The sequence below is a fragment of the Oncorhynchus clarkii genome, unplaced genomic scaffold, assembly GCF_045791955.1.
Source record: "Oncorhynchus clarkii lewisi isolate Uvic-CL-2024 unplaced genomic scaffold, UVic_Ocla_1.0 unplaced_contig_6294_pilon_pilon, whole genome shotgun sequence".
Lineage (NCBI taxonomy): Eukaryota > Metazoa > Chordata > Actinopteri > Salmoniformes > Salmonidae > Oncorhynchus > Oncorhynchus clarkii.
In genome coordinates, this window is record NW_027258302.1 from 44578 (window position 1) to 63153 (window position 18576).

At 46.8% G+C, this 18576-nt stretch overlaps 1 protein-coding gene across 3 annotated transcripts in view; it reads right to left on the minus strand.

Annotated features, from left to right (window-relative positions):
• Positions 1 to 6895: 6895 nt before the first annotated feature.
• Positions 6896 to 18576, minus strand: part of LOC139396583 (dihydroxyacetone phosphate acyltransferase-like) — a 29849-nt gene continuing 18168 nt past the window's right edge. The window contains exons 8-16 of one of the 3 annotated variants that reach the window (XM_071143532.1): positions 17101 to 17252; positions 16885 to 16986; positions 16171 to 16428; positions 14445 to 14524; positions 14206 to 14346; positions 13722 to 13821; positions 8394 to 8487; positions 8244 to 8305; positions 6896 to 7492 (exon numbers count right to left, since the gene is read on the minus strand). In XM_071143532.1, coding sequence (XP_070999633.1) covers positions 7449 to 7492; positions 8244 to 8305; positions 8394 to 8487; positions 13722 to 13821; positions 14206 to 14346; positions 14445 to 14524; positions 16171 to 16428; positions 16885 to 16986; positions 17101 to 17252 — 1033 coding nt within the window. In that variant the 3' untranslated portion in view covers positions 6896 to 7448. Of the gene's footprint in view, positions 7493 to 8243; positions 8306 to 8393; positions 8488 to 13721; positions 13822 to 14205; positions 14347 to 14444; positions 14525 to 16170; positions 16429 to 16884; positions 16990 to 17088; positions 17253 to 18576 lie in introns of all 3 variants that reach the window. The other 2 variants (XM_071143531.1, XM_071143530.1) reach the window with 2 other exon arrangements.

An 18576-nucleotide genomic window follows, 5' to 3' on the forward strand; every position in this document is an offset into this window, starting at 1 on the left:
ATGACTGTCATTCATATTCCATTCATTCAGTTCAATGTAACAGTGATAGGTTTAGGTTACTGTAATTCATATTCACCCAGCTCAATGTAACAGTGACAGGTTTAGGCTACTGTCATTCATATTCACCCAGCTCAATGTAACAGTGACAGGTTTAGGTTAGGTCATCTGATGCAGCACTCCATCACTCTCCTTCTTGGTAAAATAGTCCTTACACATCCTGAAGACAGAAAGACAGACAGTCCCTGAAGACAGCCCGTGAAGAGAGACTGCCCAAACTACAACAGACAGACAAAAAGATAGACAGACAAACATTCAGACAGACAGACAGACCTGGAGGTGTGGAATGTCCCACTAAGCCCAAACCAGATGGGATGGCATATCGCTGCAGAATGCCGTGGTAGCCATGCTGGTTAAGTGTGCCTTGAATTCAAAATAAATTACAGACAGTGTCACCAGCAAAGCACCTCTACACCTCCACACTTCCTCCATGCTTTAAAGTAGGAAATAGACATGCAAAGATCTTCCGTTCACCCACACCTCGTCTCACAAAGACGCGGCTTGGGGGTAGAAGACGCTCATCTAACTGCACTGTCCAATTTACAGTAGCTGTTACAGTGAAATAATACCATGCTATTGTTTGAGGATAGTGCACAGTTATGAACATGAAAAGTTATTAATAAACCAATTAGGCTCATTTGGACAGTCTTTATATAGAAATTTGAACAGAAATGCAATGGTTCATTGGATCAGACTAAAACTTTTCACATACACTGCTGCCATCTAGTGGCCAACATCTAAAATGCACCTGGGCTGGAATAAAACATTATGGCCTTTCTCTTGCATTTCAAAGATGATGGAACAAAAAAATACAAAAAAAAACATGTTTTTTTCTTTGTATTATCTTTTACCAGATCTATTGTGTTATATTCTCTTACATTAACTTCACATTTCCACAAACTTCAAAGTGTTTCCTTTCAAATGGTACCAAGAATATGCATATCCTTGCTTCAGGGCCTGAGTTACAGGCAGCTAGATTTGGGTATGTCATTTTAGGCTAAATAAACATTTATTTTTTTTAAAGGCGCCAATCCTTAAGAGGTTTTAATGTAATCTCAATCAAATTATCTATAGCCTATATCTTATCAGCTACGAAGTGCATGCATGGAGAAGATAGCTGCTGGGATGGTGTAACTACAACTAGGCTGCATTACACACTGCAGTTGGTATTCCAACCCTGAGCCCCGAACGGCTCTGCTCTTGCTGATCTGCTCTTGTTGTGCTGCCTAACCTAACCAATGGTGTGCTGTGTCTGCCTAACCAATGGTGTGCTGTGTCTGCCTAACCAATGGTGTGCTGTGTCTGCCTAACCAATGGTGTGCTGTGTCTGCCTAACCAATGGTGTGCTGTGTCTGCCTAACCAATGGTGTGCTGTGTCTGCCTAACCAATGGTGTGCTGTGTCTGCCTAACCAATGGTGTGCTGTGTCTGCCTAACCAATGGTGTGCTGTGTCTGCTTAACCAATGGTGTGCTGTGTCTGCTTAACCAATGGTGTGCTGTGTCTGCCTAACCAATGGTGTGCTGTGTCTGCCTAACCAATGGTGTGCTGTGTCTGCCTAACCAATGGTGTGCTGTGTCTGCCTACAGTGGCAGATTAGGAGGTCAGCATTCAACACCATAGTGCCCTCAAAGCTCATCACTAAGCTAAGGACCCTGGGACTAAACATCTCCCTCTGCAACTGGATCCCGGACTTCCTGACGGGCCGCCCCCAGGTGGTGAGGGTAGGTAACAACACATCCGCCACGCTGATCCTCAACACATGGCCCCCTCAGGGGTGCGTGCTCAGTCCCCTCCTGTACTCCCTGTTCACCCATGACTGCACGGCCAGGCACAACTCCAACACCATCATTAAGTTTGCAGACAACACAACAACAGTAGGCCTGATCACCGACAACGACGAGACAGCCTATAGGTAGGAGGTCAGAGACCTGACCGTGTGGTGCGTGGACAACAACCTCTCTCTCAATGTGATCAAAACAAAGGAGATGATTGTGGACTACAGGAAAAGGAGTACCGAGCACGCCCCCATTCTCATCGACGGGGCTGCAGTGGAGCAGGTTGAGAGCTTCAAGTTCCTTGGTGTCCACATCACCAACAAACTAACATGGCCCAAACACACCAAGACAGTTGGGAAGAGGGCACGACAAAACCTATTTCCCCTCAGGAGACTGAAAAGATTTGGCATGGGTCCTGAGATCCTCAAAAGGTTCTACAGCTGCACCATCGAGAGCATCCTGCCTGACTTGTTGCATCACTGCCTGGTACGACAATTGCTCGGCCTCCGACTGCAAGCCACTACAGAGGGTAGCGCGTACAGCACAGTACATCACTGGGGCCAAGCTTCCTGCCATCCAGGACCTCTATACCAGGCGGTGTCAGAGGAAGGCCATCAAATTTGTCAGACTCCAGCCAGCCAAGTCATAGACTGTAATCTCTGCTACCGCACAGCAAACGGTACCTGAGCGCCAAGTCTAGGTCCAAGAGGCTGCTTAATAATTTAAAATGGATGTAATAAATGTATCACTAGTCACTTTAAACAATGCCCCTTTATATAATGTTTACATACCCTACATAACACATCTCATAAGTATATACTGTACTCTTTACCATCTACTGCATCTTGCCTATGCCGTTCGGCCATCACTCATCCATAAATTTATATGTACATATTCTTATTCATTCCTTTACACTTGTGTGTATTAGGTAGTAGTTGTGGAATTGTTAGATTACTTGTTAGATATTACTGCACGGTCGGAACTAGAAGCACAAGCATTTCACTACACTCGCATTAACATCTGCTAACCATGTGTATGTGACAAATAAAATTTGATTTACCTTTAGACCAGAGCCCTATTCCCTATATAGTGCACTACTTTAGACCAGAGCCCTATTCCCTATATAGTGCACTACTTTAGACCAGAGCCCTATTCCCTATATAGTGCACTACTTTAGACCAAAGCCCTATTCCCTATATAGTGCACTACTTTAGACCAGAGCCCTATTCCCTATATAGTGCACTACTTTAGACCAGAGCCCTATTCCCTATATAGTGCACTACTTTAGACCAAAGCCCTATTCCCTATATAGTGCACTACTTTAGACCAGAACCCATATAGTGCACTATGTAGGATATAGGGTGCAATTTGGGATGCAAAATGTCTGTCTAGCCGTGTGTCAGGTGAGTCGCAAGTCTGGGAATTTAGTCTTTATAAAAGCAGAATAATTAATCCGTCACACAGCGTCTCTAATACCTCCTGACTAACTGACCCAGTGTCTGTAATACCTCCTGACTGACTGACCCAGTGTCTGTAATACCTCCTGACTGACTGACCCAGTGTCTGTAATACCTCCTGACTAACTGACCCAGTGTCTGTAATACCTCCTGACTAACTGACCCAGTGTCTAATACCTCCTGACTAACTGACCCAGTGTCTATAATACCTCCTGACTAACTGACCCAGTGTCTGTAATACCTCCTGACTAACTGACCCAGTGTCTGTAATACCTCCTGACTAACTGACCCAGTGTCTGTAATACCTACTGACTGACCCATTGTCTGTAATACCTCCTGACTGACCCAGTGTCTGTAATACCTCCTGACTAACTGACCCAGTGTCTGTAATACCTCCTGACTAACTGACCCAGTGTCTGTAATACCTACTGACTGACCCAGTGTCTGTAATAAATCCTGACTGACCCAGTGTCTGTAATACCTCCTGACTAACTGACTGACCCAGTGTCTGTAATACCTCCTGACTAACTGACTGACCCAGTGTCTGTAATACCTCCTGACTAACTGACTGACCCAGTGTCTGTAATACCCACTGACTAACTGACCCAGTGTCTGTAATACTTCCTGACTAACTGACCCAGTGTCTGTAATACCTCCTGACTAACTGACTGACCCAGTGTCTGTAATACCCACTGACTAACTGACCCAGCGTCTGTAATACCCACTGACTAACTGACTGACTTCAGGAGATTAATCACAGCGTCGGTCACTTGGTCTCCTCCTACCTGTAATCTGGCACATTTCTGCCTTCCTACACCTCCCCATTGCCATAACCTTTCTTCACGGTTGCTTGGGGATTGTCACATTAACTGACTTAGACTATAAATTGTTTAGGGGCCAGTTCAGATCAGGTTGCCATCTGACCGTCAGAGACACAGTAACATCAGCTGGGTTCAGCTCAGGAGTGGTACTGGACACACTGTCTGTTACTGCTTCTTACTGGACACACCATCTGTTACTGCTTCTTACTGGACACACTGTCTGTTACTGCTTCTTACTGGACACACTGTCTGTTACTGCTTCTTACTGGACACACTGTCTGTTACTGCTTCTTACTGGACACACCATCTGTTACTGCTTCTTACTGGACACACTGTCTGTTACTGCTTTTTACTGGACACACTGTCTGTTACTGCTTCTTACTGGACACACTGTCTGTTACTGCTTTTTACTGGACACACTGTCTGTTACTGCTTTTTACTGGACACACTGTCTGTTACTGCTTTTTACTGGACACACTGTCTGTTACTGCTTCTTACTGGACACACCATCTGTTACTGCTTTTTACTGGACACACTGTCTGTTACTGCTTTTTACTGGACACACTGTCTGTTACTGCTTTTTACTGGACACACTGTCTGTTACTGCTTCTTACTGGACACACTGTCTGTTACTGCTTCTTACTGGACACACTGTCTGTTACTGCTTCTTACTGGACACACTGTCTGTTACTGCTTTTTACTGGACACACTGTCTGTTACTGCTTTTTACTGGACACACTGTCTGTTACTGCTTTTTACTGGACACACTGTCTGTTACTGCTTCTTACTGGACACACCATCTGTTACTGCTTTTTACTGGACACACTGTCTGTTACTGCTTTTTACTGGACACACTGTCTGTTACTGCTTTTTACTGGACACACTGTCTGTTACTGCTTCTTACTGGACACACTGTCTGTTACTGCTTTTTACTGGACACACTGTCTGTTACTGCTTCTTACTGGACACACTGTCTGTTACTGCTTTTTACTGGACACACTGTCTGTTACTGCTTTTTACTGGACACACTGTCTGTTACTGCTTTTTACTGGACACACTGTCTGTTACTGCTTTTTACTGGACACACTGTCTGTTACTGCTTCTTACTGGACACACCATCTGTTACTGCTTCTTACTGGACACACTGTCTGTTACTGCTTTTTACTGGACACACTGTCTGTTACTGCTTTTTACTGGACACACTGTCTGTTACTGCTTTTTACTGGACACACTGTCTGTTACTGCTTCTTACTGGACACACTGTCTGTTACTGCTTTTTACTGGACACACTGTCTGTTACTGCTTCTTACTGGACACACTGTCTGTTACTGCTTCTTACTGGACACACTGTCTGTTACTGCTTCTTACTGGACACACTGTCTGTTACTGCTTCTTACTGGACACACTGTCTGTTACTGCTTTTTACTGGACACACTGTCTGTTACTGCTTCTTACTGGACACACCATCTGTTACTGCTTTTTACTGGACACACTGTCTGTTACTGCTTTTTACTGGACACACTGTCTGTTACTGCTTTTTACTGGACACACCATCTGTTACTGCTTCTTACTGGACACACTGTCTGTTACTGCTTCTTACTGGACACACTGTCTGTTACTGCTTCTTACTGGACACACCATCTGTTACTGCTTCTTACTGGACACACCATCTGTTACTGCTTTTTACTGGACACACTGTCTGTTACTGCTTCTTACTGGACACACCATCTGTTACTGCTTCTTACTGGACACACTGTCTGTTACTGCTTTTTACTGGACACACTGTCTGTTACTGCTTCTTACTGGACACACCATCTGTTACTGCTTCTTACTGGACACACTGTCTGTTACTGCTTTTTACTGGACACACTGTCTGTTACTGCTTCTTACTGGACACACTGTCTGTTACTGCTTTTTACTGGACACACCATCTGTTACTGCTTCTTACTGGACACACTGTCTGTTACTGCTTTTTACTGGACACACCATCTGTTACTGCTTCTTACTGGACACACTGTCTGTTACTGCTTCTTACTGGACACACCATCTGTTACTGCTTCTTACTGGACACACCATCTGTTACTGCTTTTTACTGGACACACTGTCTGTTACTGCTTCTTACTGGACACACCATCTGTTACTGCTTCTTACTGGACACACTGTCTGTTACTGCTTTTTACTGGACACACTGTCTGTTACTGCTTCTTACTGGACACACCATCTGTTACTGCTTCTTACTGGACACACTGTCTGTTACTGCTTTTTACTGGACACACTGTGTTATTGCTTCTTACTGGACACACTGTCTGTTACTGCTTCTTACTGGACACACCATCTGTTACTGCTTCTTACTGGACACACTGTCTGTTACTGCTTTTTACTGGACACACTGTCTGTTACTGCTTCTTACTGGACACACCATCTGTTACTGCTTCTTACTGGACACACTGTCTGTTACTGCTTCTTACTGGACACACCATCTGTTACTGCTTCTTACTGGACACACCATCTGTTACTGCTTTTTTGAAACAATAAAACATTTTCTTTTCACTTCACCAATTTTGATTATTTTGTGTTTGTCCATTACATGAAATCCAAATAAAAATTAATTTAAATTACAGGTTGTAATGCAACAAAATAGGAAAAACGGCAAGGGGGGGATGAATACTTTTGCAAGGCGCTGTACACTGCCTGTTACTGTCTGCCAGTGACATGTCAAGCATCGAGATGCTACTTAGAGGGGAGGCCAACATGAAATATACAAACATGAAATAGGGAACAGTCTTTGCAATAAGGTGACATTCATTTTATTAAAGAATTCTTCTTCTTCAAAAAAAAGAACAAAGTGGAAATCAAATGTAAAAAAACATTACAATTCACATGTTGATATCTGATACGTTTTTGCATATATTATATTATTGATTGGTTTGATGAATTACATTGAAATCTTGAACTAACCCACTCAGACCGTGTGTATTGACTCAGTGGTTACACTGCCATCTAGTGGCCTCCAGCGGAAGTGTCTGGATGCTAAAAAAAATTAACTTCACTGATTCTACTAGATCCTGACAGCAGCTCACACGTAATGGATGGATTGATATCACTCACTCTAAGTAAGGCCAGCTCTATAATTAGAACAGCTATAGTGGACACAGCTTTACAGTTCAGTTGATTATAGTGCTGAAGATCAGGTCAGTCAGCGTCTGGATGTTCAGCACAAGAGGACTCAGCGCTTCCACTCTAAGACGCTGTATGAATACAGGCACCGAGTTGGGTTGGAGACAGGAAGTGAAGAGACATGTTTGGTCCAGTCTGTCTGATCTGCAGTACTCCAGGGCTAGAGCCTGGGGTTAGGGGCGGTCTGTACCGGCAGTCTACCCGCTGGAGGGGGAGACAGACGGGAGAGAGGAGAGAGACGGGAGAGAGCGAGAGAGAGGGAGAGAGAGAGAGAGACGGGAGACAGCGAGAGAGAGAGAGGGGAGAGAGCGAGAGAGAGGGGAGAGAGCGAGAGAGAGGGGAGAGAGCGAGAGAGAGGGGAGAGAGCGAGGGGAGAGAGCGAGAGAGAGGAGAGAGAGAGAGAGGGAGAGAGAGAGAGAGGGAGAGAGAGAGAGAGGGGAGAGAGAGAGAGAGGGGAGAGAGAGAGAGAGGGGAGAGAGAGAGAGGGGAGAGAGGGGGAGAGAGCGAGAGAGCGAGAGAGGAGAGAGAGGAGAGGGGAGAGGGGAGAGAGCGAGAGAGGGGAGAGGGGAGAGAGGAGAGAGAGGGGAGAGAGGGGAGAGAGGGGAGAGAGGGGAGAGAGGAGAGAGAGGAGAGAGAGGAGAGAGGGGAGAGAGGGGAGAGAGGGGAGAGGGGAGAGGGGAGAGGGGAGAGGGGAGAGAGAGGGGAGAGAGAGGGGAGAGGGGAGAGGGGGAAGAGAGGGGAGAGGGGAGAGAGAGGGGAGAGAGAGACAAACACCTTACTGAAACCAATAAATTCTACTGACTTACAGCAACTTTAGCAGAGAGTATGTATACAGTATATTTATCATTACTATAGCAGAGAGTATGTATACAGTATATGTATCATTACTATAGCAGAGAGTATGTATACAGTATATTATTAGAAGGGAGTTGACCTGTAATTTCTACGTTCTTACCCAGAGTATCTGCTAATCTACTGATGGCTGGCTTGTTGGCTCTGAATTCACTATGCTCAGCTCTGAAACAACAACAGCACACAGAAACCACTGAAGTGTATTACATTCAAGGGTACTACATTCAAGTGTACTACATTCAAGTGTACTAACGTTCTCAGCCTGGTCACAGCGCCCAGTCTCAGGAGAGCCGACAGGACATTCTTCTGGGTATCAGATGACAGGGCATCACAAGACGTCAGTTCGCCTAGAGAGACACACACACACACGACGTCAGCTCCTAGACACACACAAGACGTTAGCTCGCCTAGACACACAAGACGTCAGCTCCTAGAAACACAAGACGTCAGCTCGCCTAGACACACAAGACGTCAGCTCCTAGACACACAAGACGTCAGCTCCTAGACACACAAGACGTCAGCTCCTAGACACACACACACACACAAGACGTCAGCTCCTAGACACACACACACAAGACGTCAGCTCCTAGACACACACACACAAGACGTCAGCTCCTAGACACACACACACAAGACGTCAGCTCCTAGACACACACACACACACACACGACGTCAGCTCCTAGTCACACACACACACACACACACACACACGACGTCAGCTCCTAGTCACACACACACAAGACGTCAGCTCGCCTAGACACACAAGACGTCAGCTCCTAGTCACACACACACACACACACACAAGACGTCAGCTCCTAGACACACAAGACGTCAGCTCCTAGTCTCACACACACACACACACACAAGACGTCAGCTCCTAGACACACACACACACACAAGACGACACCGTGTGGACTGGCTGAATGGAAGAGGGACACCGTGTGGACTGGCTGAATGGAAGAGGGACACCGTGTGGACTGGCTGAATGGAAGAGGGACACCGTGTGGACTGGCTGAATGGAAGAGGGACACCTTGTGGACTGGCTGAATGGAAGAGGGACACCTTGTGGACTGGCTGAATGGAAGAGGGACACCTTGTGGACTGGCTGAATGGAAGAGGGACACCGCCCCACCTCGTGGACTGGCTGAATGGAAGAGGGACACCGCCCCACCTTGTGGACTGGCTGATTGGAAGAGGGACACCTTGTGGACTGGCTGAATGGAAGAGGGACACCGCCCCACCTCGTGGACTGGCTGAATGGAAGAGGGACACCGCCCCACCTTGTGGACTGGCTGATTGGAAGAGGGACACCTTGTGGACTGGCTGAATGGAAGAGGGACACCGCCCCACTTCGTGGACTGGCTGAATGGAAGAGGGACACCTTGTGGACTGGCTGAATGGAAGAGGGACACCGCCCCACCTCGTGGACTGGCTGAATGGAAGAGGGACACCGCCCCACCTCGTGGACTGGCTGAATGGAAGAGGGACACCGCCCCACCTCGTGGACTGGCTGAATGGAAGAGGGACACCGCCCCACCTTGTGGACTGGCTGCTACCATGCGAAGGTGAAAGGTGCAGAAATAGATCTGCCATTGACTGTTAATAAAATTCTTATAGTTTGTTTTCAGTTTATGCGCCAAAACAAGCGTAGAGAATAATTCTACCATCTAAACTGTCTAAAATATATTCTCCAGAACCCCTGAATATAGTATTTTCAGGTGTTTGAAGCTGGAGTACAAAAAACGAAAGTAAACGACAAAAAAAAAAAAAAAAACGTATGAACGGGAAGCATAGAAATTACACGCATAGAACACATCTACAGCTTCTTAGACTGGCTTTTAATGGGAATGACAGCTCTATAACTCATAGAACACATCTACAGCTTCTTAGACTGGCTTTTAATGGGAATGACAGCTCTATAACTCATAGAACACATCTACAGCTTCTTAGACTGGCTTTTAATGGGAATGACAGCTCTATAACTCATAGAACACATCTACAGCTTCTTAGACTGGCTTTCAATGGGAATGACAGCTCTATAACTCATAGAACACATCTACAGCTTCTTAGACTGGCTTTTAATGGGAATGACAGCTCTATAACTCATAGAACACATCTACAGCTTCTTAGACTGGCTTTTAATGGGAATGACAGATCTATAACGCATAGAACACATCTACAGCTTCTTAGACTGGCTTTTAATGGGAATGACAGCTCTATAACTCATAGAACACATCTACAGCTTCTTAGACTGGCTTTCAATGGGAATGACAGCTCTATAACACATAGAACACATCTACAGCTTCTTAGACTGGCTTTTAATGGGAATGACAGCTCTATAACTCATAGAACACATCTACAGCTTCTTAGACTGGCTTTTAATGGGAATGACAGCTCTATAACTCATAGAACACATCTACAGCTTCTTAGACTGGCTTTTAATGGGAATGACAGCTCTATAACACATAGAACACATCTACAGCTTCTTAGACTGGCTTTTAATGGGAATGACAGCTCTATAACTCATAGAACACATCTACAGCTTCTTAGACTGGCTTTCAATGGGAATGACAGATCTATAACACATAGAACACATCTACAGCTTCTTAGACTGGCTTTTAATGGGAATGACAGCTCTATAACACATAGAACACATCTACAGCTTCTTAGACTGGCTTTTAATGGGAATGACAGCTCTATAACACATAGAACACATCTACAGCTTCTTAGACTGGCTTTTAATGGGAATGACAGCTCTATAACACATAGAACACATCTACAGCTTCTTAGACTGGCTTTTAATGGGAATGACAGCTCTATAACTCATAGAACACATCTACAGCTTCTTAGACTGGCTTTTAATGGGAATGACAGCTCTATAACTCATAGAACACATCTACAGCTTCTTAGACTGGCTTTCAATGGGAATGACAGATCTATAACACATAGAACACATCTACAGCTTCTTAGACTGGCTTTTAATGGGAATGACAGCTCTATAACACATAGAACACATCTACAGCTTCTTAGACTGGCTTTTAATGGGAATGACAGCTCTATAACTCATAGAACACATCTACAGCTTCTTAGACTGGCTTTTAATGGGAATGACAGCTCTATAACTCATAGAACACATCTACAGCTTCTTAGACTGGCTTTCAATGGGAATGACAGATCTATAACACATAGAACACATCTACAGCTTCTTAGACTGGCTTTTAATGGGAATGACAGCTCTATAACACATAGAACACATCTACAGCTTCTTAGACTGGCTTTCAATGGGAATGACAGATCTATAACTCATAGAACACATCTACAGCTTCTTAGACTGGCTTTCAATGGGAATGACAGATCTATAACACAGAACACATCTACAGCTTCTTAGACTGGCTTTCAATGAGAATGGACCCTGATCTCTCTTTTGAAGAACATATCAAGACCATTTCAAGGACAGCTTTTTTCCATCTACGTAACAATGCAAAAATCAGAAACTTTGTCCAAAAATGATGCAGAAAAATGAATCCAAGCTTTTGTCACTTCTAGGTTAGACTACTGCAATGCTCTACTTTCCGGCTACCCGGATAAAGCACTAAATAAACTTCAGTTAGTGATAAATACGGCTGCTAGAATCCTGACTAGAACCAAAAAATTTGATCATATTACTCCAGTGCTAGCCTCTCTACACTGGCTTCCTGTTAAGGCAAGGGCTGATTTCAAGGTTTTACTGCTAACCTACAAAGCATTACATGGGCTTGCTCCTACCTATCTCTCTGATTTGGTCCTGCCGTACATACCTACACGTACGCTACGGTCACAAGACGCAGGCCTCCTAATTGTCCCTAGAATTTCTAAGCAAACAGCTGGAGGCAGGGCTTTCTCCAATATAGCAACATTTTTATGGAACGGTCTGCCTACCCATGTCAGAGACGCAAACTCGGTCTCAACCTTTAAGTCTTTACTGAAGACTCATCTCTTCAGTGGGTCATATAATTGAGTGTAGTCTGGCCCAGGAGTGGGAGGGTGAACGGAAAGGCTCTGGAGCAACGAACCGCCCTTGCTGTCTCTGCCTGGCCGGTTCCCCTCTTTCCACTGGGATTCTCTGCCTCTAACCCTATTACAGGGGCTGAGTCACTGGCTTACTGGGGCTCTCTCATACTGTCCCTGGAGGGGGTGCGTCACCTGAGTGGGTTGATTCACTGATGTGGTCATCCTGTCTGGGTTGGCGGCGGCGGCGGCGCCCCCCCCCCCCTTGGGTTGTGCCGTGGCGGAGATCTTTGTGGGCTATACTCAGCCTTGTCTCAGGATGGTAAGTTGGTGGTTGAAGATATCCCTCTAGTGGTGTGGGGGCTGTGCTTTGGCAAAGTGGGTGGGGTTATATCCTTCCTGTTTGGCCCTGTCCGGGGGTGTCCTCAGATGGGGCCACAGTGTCTCCTGACCCCTCCTGTCTCAGCCTCCAGTATTTATGCTGCAGTAGTTTATGTGTCGGGGGGGTAGGGTCAGTTTGTTATATCTGGAGTACTTCTCCTGTCCTATTCGGTGTCCTGTGTGAATTTAAGTGTGCGTTCTCTAATTCTCTCTTTCTCTCTCTCGGAGGACCTGAGCCCTAGGACCATGCCCCAGGAATACCTGACATGATGACTCCTTGCTGTCCCCAGTCCACCTGACTGTGCTGCTGCTCCAGTTTCAACTGTTCTGCCTTGTTATTATTCGATCATGCTGGTCATTTATGAACATTTGAACATCTTGACCATGTTCTGTTATAATCTCCACCCGGCACAGCCAGAAGAGGACTGGCCACCCCACATAGCCTGGTTCCTCTCTAGGTTTCTTCCTAGGTTTTGGCCTTTCTAGGGAGTTTTTCCTAGCCACCGTGCTTCTACACCTGCATTGCTTGCTGTTTGGGGTTTTAGGCTGGGTTTCTGTACAGCACTTTGAGATATCAGCTGATGTACGAAGGGCTATATAAATAAATTTGATTTGATTTGATTTGACAGATCTATAACACAGAACACATCTACAGCTTCTTAGACTGGCTTTCAATGGGAATGACAGATCTATAACTCACATGCCCCAAAAGTGACACATTGCAGCTGTAAAGATGCCCTGTCAACATGTTGTGTAATTTATAGAATTTCAGGTAGTTTTGAAAAACAGCGGTTATGAGCCGAAATTGGTCCCTGAAAACCTACTAAACAAACACTACCTGGCCAAAAGTATGTGGACACCTTATCGAACATCTCATCCCAAAATCATGGTCATCACTAGATGTAGGAACATTGCTGCTATAACAGCCACTCTTCTGGGAAGGCTTTCCACTAGATGTAGGAACATTGCTGCTATAACAGCCTCCACTCTTCTGGGAAGGCTTTCCACTAGATGTAGGAACATTGCTGCTATAACAGCCTCCACTCTTCTGGGAAGGCTTTCCACTAGATAGATAGATAAAGATATAGATGATATAGAGATAGAGATAGAGAGAGATAGAGAGAGAGGACAGGCGTGTGTCAGGGGAGAAAGAGAGAGAGGACAGGCGTGTGTCAGGGGAGAGAGAGAGAGAGGACAGGCGTGTGTCAGTTACCCGATAAGAGGAGCTTGGTGGCCAGGCTGCGGACAGCAGGAACCATCTGTCTCTCTGTGAACACCTCAACATCCTCCAAACACAGGTGACTGAACACCACCTGAACACACACACACACACACACACACCCTTTAGTGGAGGGTATTTGAAACGGACTTGGGATCTGGGTTAAGATTAGACCTGAGATCAGTGTCTAGTGCATTTGTAAGTGGTACCGTACCCCTTCACAGTGCACTAGATTTCTGTCTGTCTGTCTGTCTGTCTGTCTGTCTGTCTGTCTGTCTGTCTGCCTGTCTGTCTGCCTGTCTGTCTGCCTGTCTGTCTGCCTGTCTGTCTGCCTGTCTGTCTGTCTGTCTGCCTGCCTGCCTGTCTGCCTGTCTGCCTGTCTGCCTGCCTGTCTGCCTGTCTGCCTGCCTGTCTGCCTGTCTGCCTGTCTGCCTGTAATAGGGTGCTATTTGAAACGCACGTTAAGTCCTCCGCATACCTGGTAGGCGTCTATGAAGGGCTGTAGCAGGGCTCGCAGGAAGGAGGTAGTCCTCTGACCCTCCTCTGGTGATGTCACTTCCTGTTGACTGGTCTGGACTGCTCCACATTTCCTGAGTAACGAACATGCCTCCTCAAAGTCCTTCAGGACACACAGGCAGACACAGGGGCGGGCAGATATAGATCAGTCACAATTTACCCACAACGTATCACAATTCTCTGTTACGGGTGAAGACCTACCTGTGAGGATCTGCCAGTGATGAAGATGAAGTCGTTGGAGAAGAGGTCCAGGAGGAACCTGAAGTAGCTATATATGTCCTCTGGAGACACAGAGAGACATGGTGAGACAGACAGGAACCAGCTACAAATGGAGAGGAGTGTGTCTAACTCACCTCTCTGCGAGCTGCGTGTCTAACTCACCTCTCTGCGAGCTGCGTGTCTAACTCACCTCTCTGCGAGCTGCGTGTCTAACTCACCTCTCTGTGAGCTGCGTGTTGTGTGTCTAACTCACCTCTCTGCGAGCTGCGTGTTGTGTGTCTAACTCACCTCTCTGCGAGCTGCGTGTCTAACTCACCTCTCTGCGAGCTGCGTGTCTAACTCACCTCTCTGCGAGCTGCGTGTCTAACTCACCTCTCTGCGAGCTGCGTGTCTAACTCACCTCTCTGCGAGCTGCGTGTCTAACTCACCTCTCTGCGAGCTGCGTGTCTAACTCACCTCTCTGCGAGCTGCGTGTCTAACTCACCTCTCTGCGAGCTGCGTGTCTAACTCACCTCTCTGTGAGCTGCGTGTCTAACTCCCCTCTCTGTGAGCTGCGTGTCTAACTCCCCTCTCTGCGAGCTGCGTGTCTAACTCACCTCTGTGAGCTGTGTGTTGTGTGTCTAACTCACCTCTGTGAGCTGCGTGTTGTGTGTCTAACTCACCTCTGTGAGCTGCGTGTTGTGTGTCTAACTCACCTCTCTGTGAGCTGCGTGTTGTGTGTCTAACTCACCTCTCTGTGAGCTGCGTGTTGTGTGTCTAACTCACCTCTCTGTGAGCTGCGTGTTGTGTGTCTAACTCACCTCTGTGAGCTGCGTGTTGTGTGTCTAACTCACCTCTCTGTGAGCTGCGTGTTGTGTGTCTAACTCACCTCTCTGTGAGCTGCGTGTCTAACTCACCTCTCTGTGAGCTGCGTGTCTAACTCACCTCTCTGTGAGCTGCGTGTCTAACTCACCTCTCTGTGAGCTGCGTGTCTAACTCCCCTCTCTGTGAGCTGCGTGTCTAACTCCCCTCTCTGTGAGCTGCGTGTCTAACTCCCCTCTCTGTGAGCTGCGTGTCTAACTCCCCTCTCTGTGAGCTGCGTGTCTAACTCCCCTCTCTGTGAGCTGCGTGTCTAACTCCCCTCTCTGTGAGCTGCGTGTCTAACTCCCCTCTCTGTGAGCTGCGTGTCTAACTCCCCTCTCTGTGAGCTGCGTGTCTAACTCCCCTCTCTGTGAGCTGCGTGTCTAACTCCCCTCTCTGTGAGCTGCGTGTCTAACTCCCCTCTCTGTGAGCTGCGTGTCTAACTCCCCTCTCTGTGAGCTGCGTGTCTAACTCCCCTCTCTGTGAGCTGCGTGTCTAACTCCCCTCTCTGTGAGCTGCGTGTCTAACTCCCCTCTCTGTGAGCTGCGTGTCTAACTCCCCTCTCTGTGAGCTGCGTGTCTAACTCCCCTCTCTGTGAGCTGCGTGTCTAACTCCCCTCTCTGTGAGCTGCGTGTCTAACTCCCCTCTCTGTGAGCTGCGTGTCTAACTCCCCTCTCTGTGAGCTGCGTGTCTAACTCCCCTCTCTGTGAGCTGCGTGTCTAACTCACCTCTCTGTGAGCTGCGTGTCTAACTCACCTCTCTGTGAGCTGCGTGTCTAACTCACCTCTCTGTGAGCTGCGTGTCTAACTCACCTCTCTGTGAGCTGCGTGTCTAACTCACCTCTCTGTGAGCTGCGTGTCTAACTCACCTCTCTGTGAGCTGCGTGTTGTGTGTATGGCCAGAGCCAGCATGGCCGGACGTATGAACACATGCAGCGCCTGGTTCCTATAGGCCGCAACCATAAGCACCGCCCGCGCCCGCCTGACCACACCCTCCTCTGTTGTGAAAGGCCCAGCCCCCACAGGCCCCTCCTCCTCCAGCAGTGTGACACGGCCTTGGTGACAGCGGATCACAGAGCGGTGCAAAGCCATGCTGGACGCCATTACCTGGTTTTCAGGTGGCTGTTCTGTAGAGGACAGAGAAACACGGCACACTGCGCTGAGGACAATTCCAGGTGTGTGTGTCTCATTTCTAAGTGTACAACACTGTACCATCTAGACTAGATCAGAGTAAAATACTGAATGTTCTGGGGGGGGGGGGGGGGGGTATACTCAAAGCCTCCCAGGGTAGGAATGCTGATCTCGGATCAGTTTAGCCTGTTAGATCATAATGAATGAGACTGTTGGAACCAGGTGGGGACCGGATCCTAGATCAGCAGTCCTTGGATGTGTGTTCCTGTATTACTGAGACAGAATCCACATGGCCTGATCAGCCTGTAGGAACAGCTCACACTAAACCCTTCTACCTGCTGAACGGGGCTGGACATATGTGACCATAGATAGCAGCAGGACCTAAGGTTTACTATTGTTTCAGAAACCATCTAGAAATCAGCATCTGTCTGTCCGTGGAATAATCAACCAACCAGGCCAGTCCAGGCGGGCTCCGAAGCTGATCGCCAGTCCCTTGAGCCACAGTGTCCTCTGGGTGAGCAGCTCCCAGGAGAGACCCTTCTCTCGTTCCTCTCCTGCTGGTAATACCGTGAAGCATAAAATAATAAAAAATAAACATCATCTTTTGTTAATGAGAGTAATGACTGCTGGGATACAGATGGTCCAGCTCCTCTTACTCAGCTGTGTACCTGGGTCTGTGTTCTGATGGTCCTGGAGCACCAGGCAGGCCATGAGAGACCAGGGGCTGAGGATGGAGCTCTGTTCCTGGACACGTATCACCTGCTGGGCGAGCCAGCTCACACACTCCTGGGTCTCTACACTGGGCCTCTGGGGAAGGTCTCTGAGGGAGAGACGGGGGACGAGGTTTAGAAGAGATACAGTTGAAGTCAGAAGTTTACATACACTTAGGTTGGAGTCATTAAAACTCGTTATTCAAACACTCCACACATTTCTTGTTAACAAACTATAGTGTTGGCAAGTCAGTTAGGACATCTACTTTGTGCTTGACACAAGTCATTTTTCCAACAATTGTTAACAGACAGATTATTTCACTTATAATTCACTGTATCACAATTCCAGTGGGTCAGAAGTTTACATACACTAAGCTGACTGTGCCTTTAAACAGCTTGGAAAATTCCAGAAAATGTCGTCATGGCTTTAGAAGCTTCTGATATGCTAATTGACATCATTTGAGTCAATTGGAGGTGTACCTGTGGATGTATTTCAAGGCCTACCTTCAAACTCACTGCCTCTTGTCTTGACATCATGGGAAAATCAAAAGAAATCAGCCAAGACCTCAGAAAAAAAATTGTAGATCTCCACAAGTCTGGTTCATCCTTGGGAGCATTTTCCAAACGCCTGAAGGTACCACATTCATCTGTACAAACAATAGTACGCAAGTATAAACACCATGGGACCAAGCAGCCGTCACACCGCTAGCGATGAAGGTACTTTTGTGCAAAAAGTGCAAATCAATCCCAGAACTACAGCAAAGGACCTTGTGAAGATTCTGGAGGAAACAGGTACAAAAGTATCTATATCCACAGTAAAACGAGTCCTATATCAACATAACCTGAAAGGCCGCTCAGCAAGGAAGAAGCCACTGCTCCAAAACCGCCATAAAAAAAGCCAGACTACAGTTTGCAACTGCACATGGGGACAAAGATCGTACTTTTTGGAAAAATGTACTCTGGTCTGATAAAACAAAAATAGAACTGTTTGGCCATAATGACCATCGTTATGTTTGTAGGAAAAGGAGGAGGCTTGCAAGCCGAAGAACACCATCCCAACCGTGAAGCACGGGGGTGGCAGCATCATGTTGTGGGGGTGCTTTGCTGCAGGAGGGACTGGTGCCCTTCACAAAATAGATGGCATCATGAGGGTGAAAATTATGTGGATATATTGAAGCAACATCTCAAGACATCAGTCAGGAAGTTGAAGTTTGGTCACAAATGGGTCTTCAAAATGGACAACGACCCCAAGCATACTTCCAAAGTTGTGGCAAAATGGCTAAAGGACAACAAAGTCAAGGTATTGGAGTGGCCATCACAAAGCCCTGACCTCAATCCTATAGAACTATTGTGGGCAGAACTGAAAAAGCGTGTGTGAGGCCTACAAGCCTGACTCAGTTACACCAGCTCTGTCAGGAGGAATGGGCCAAAATT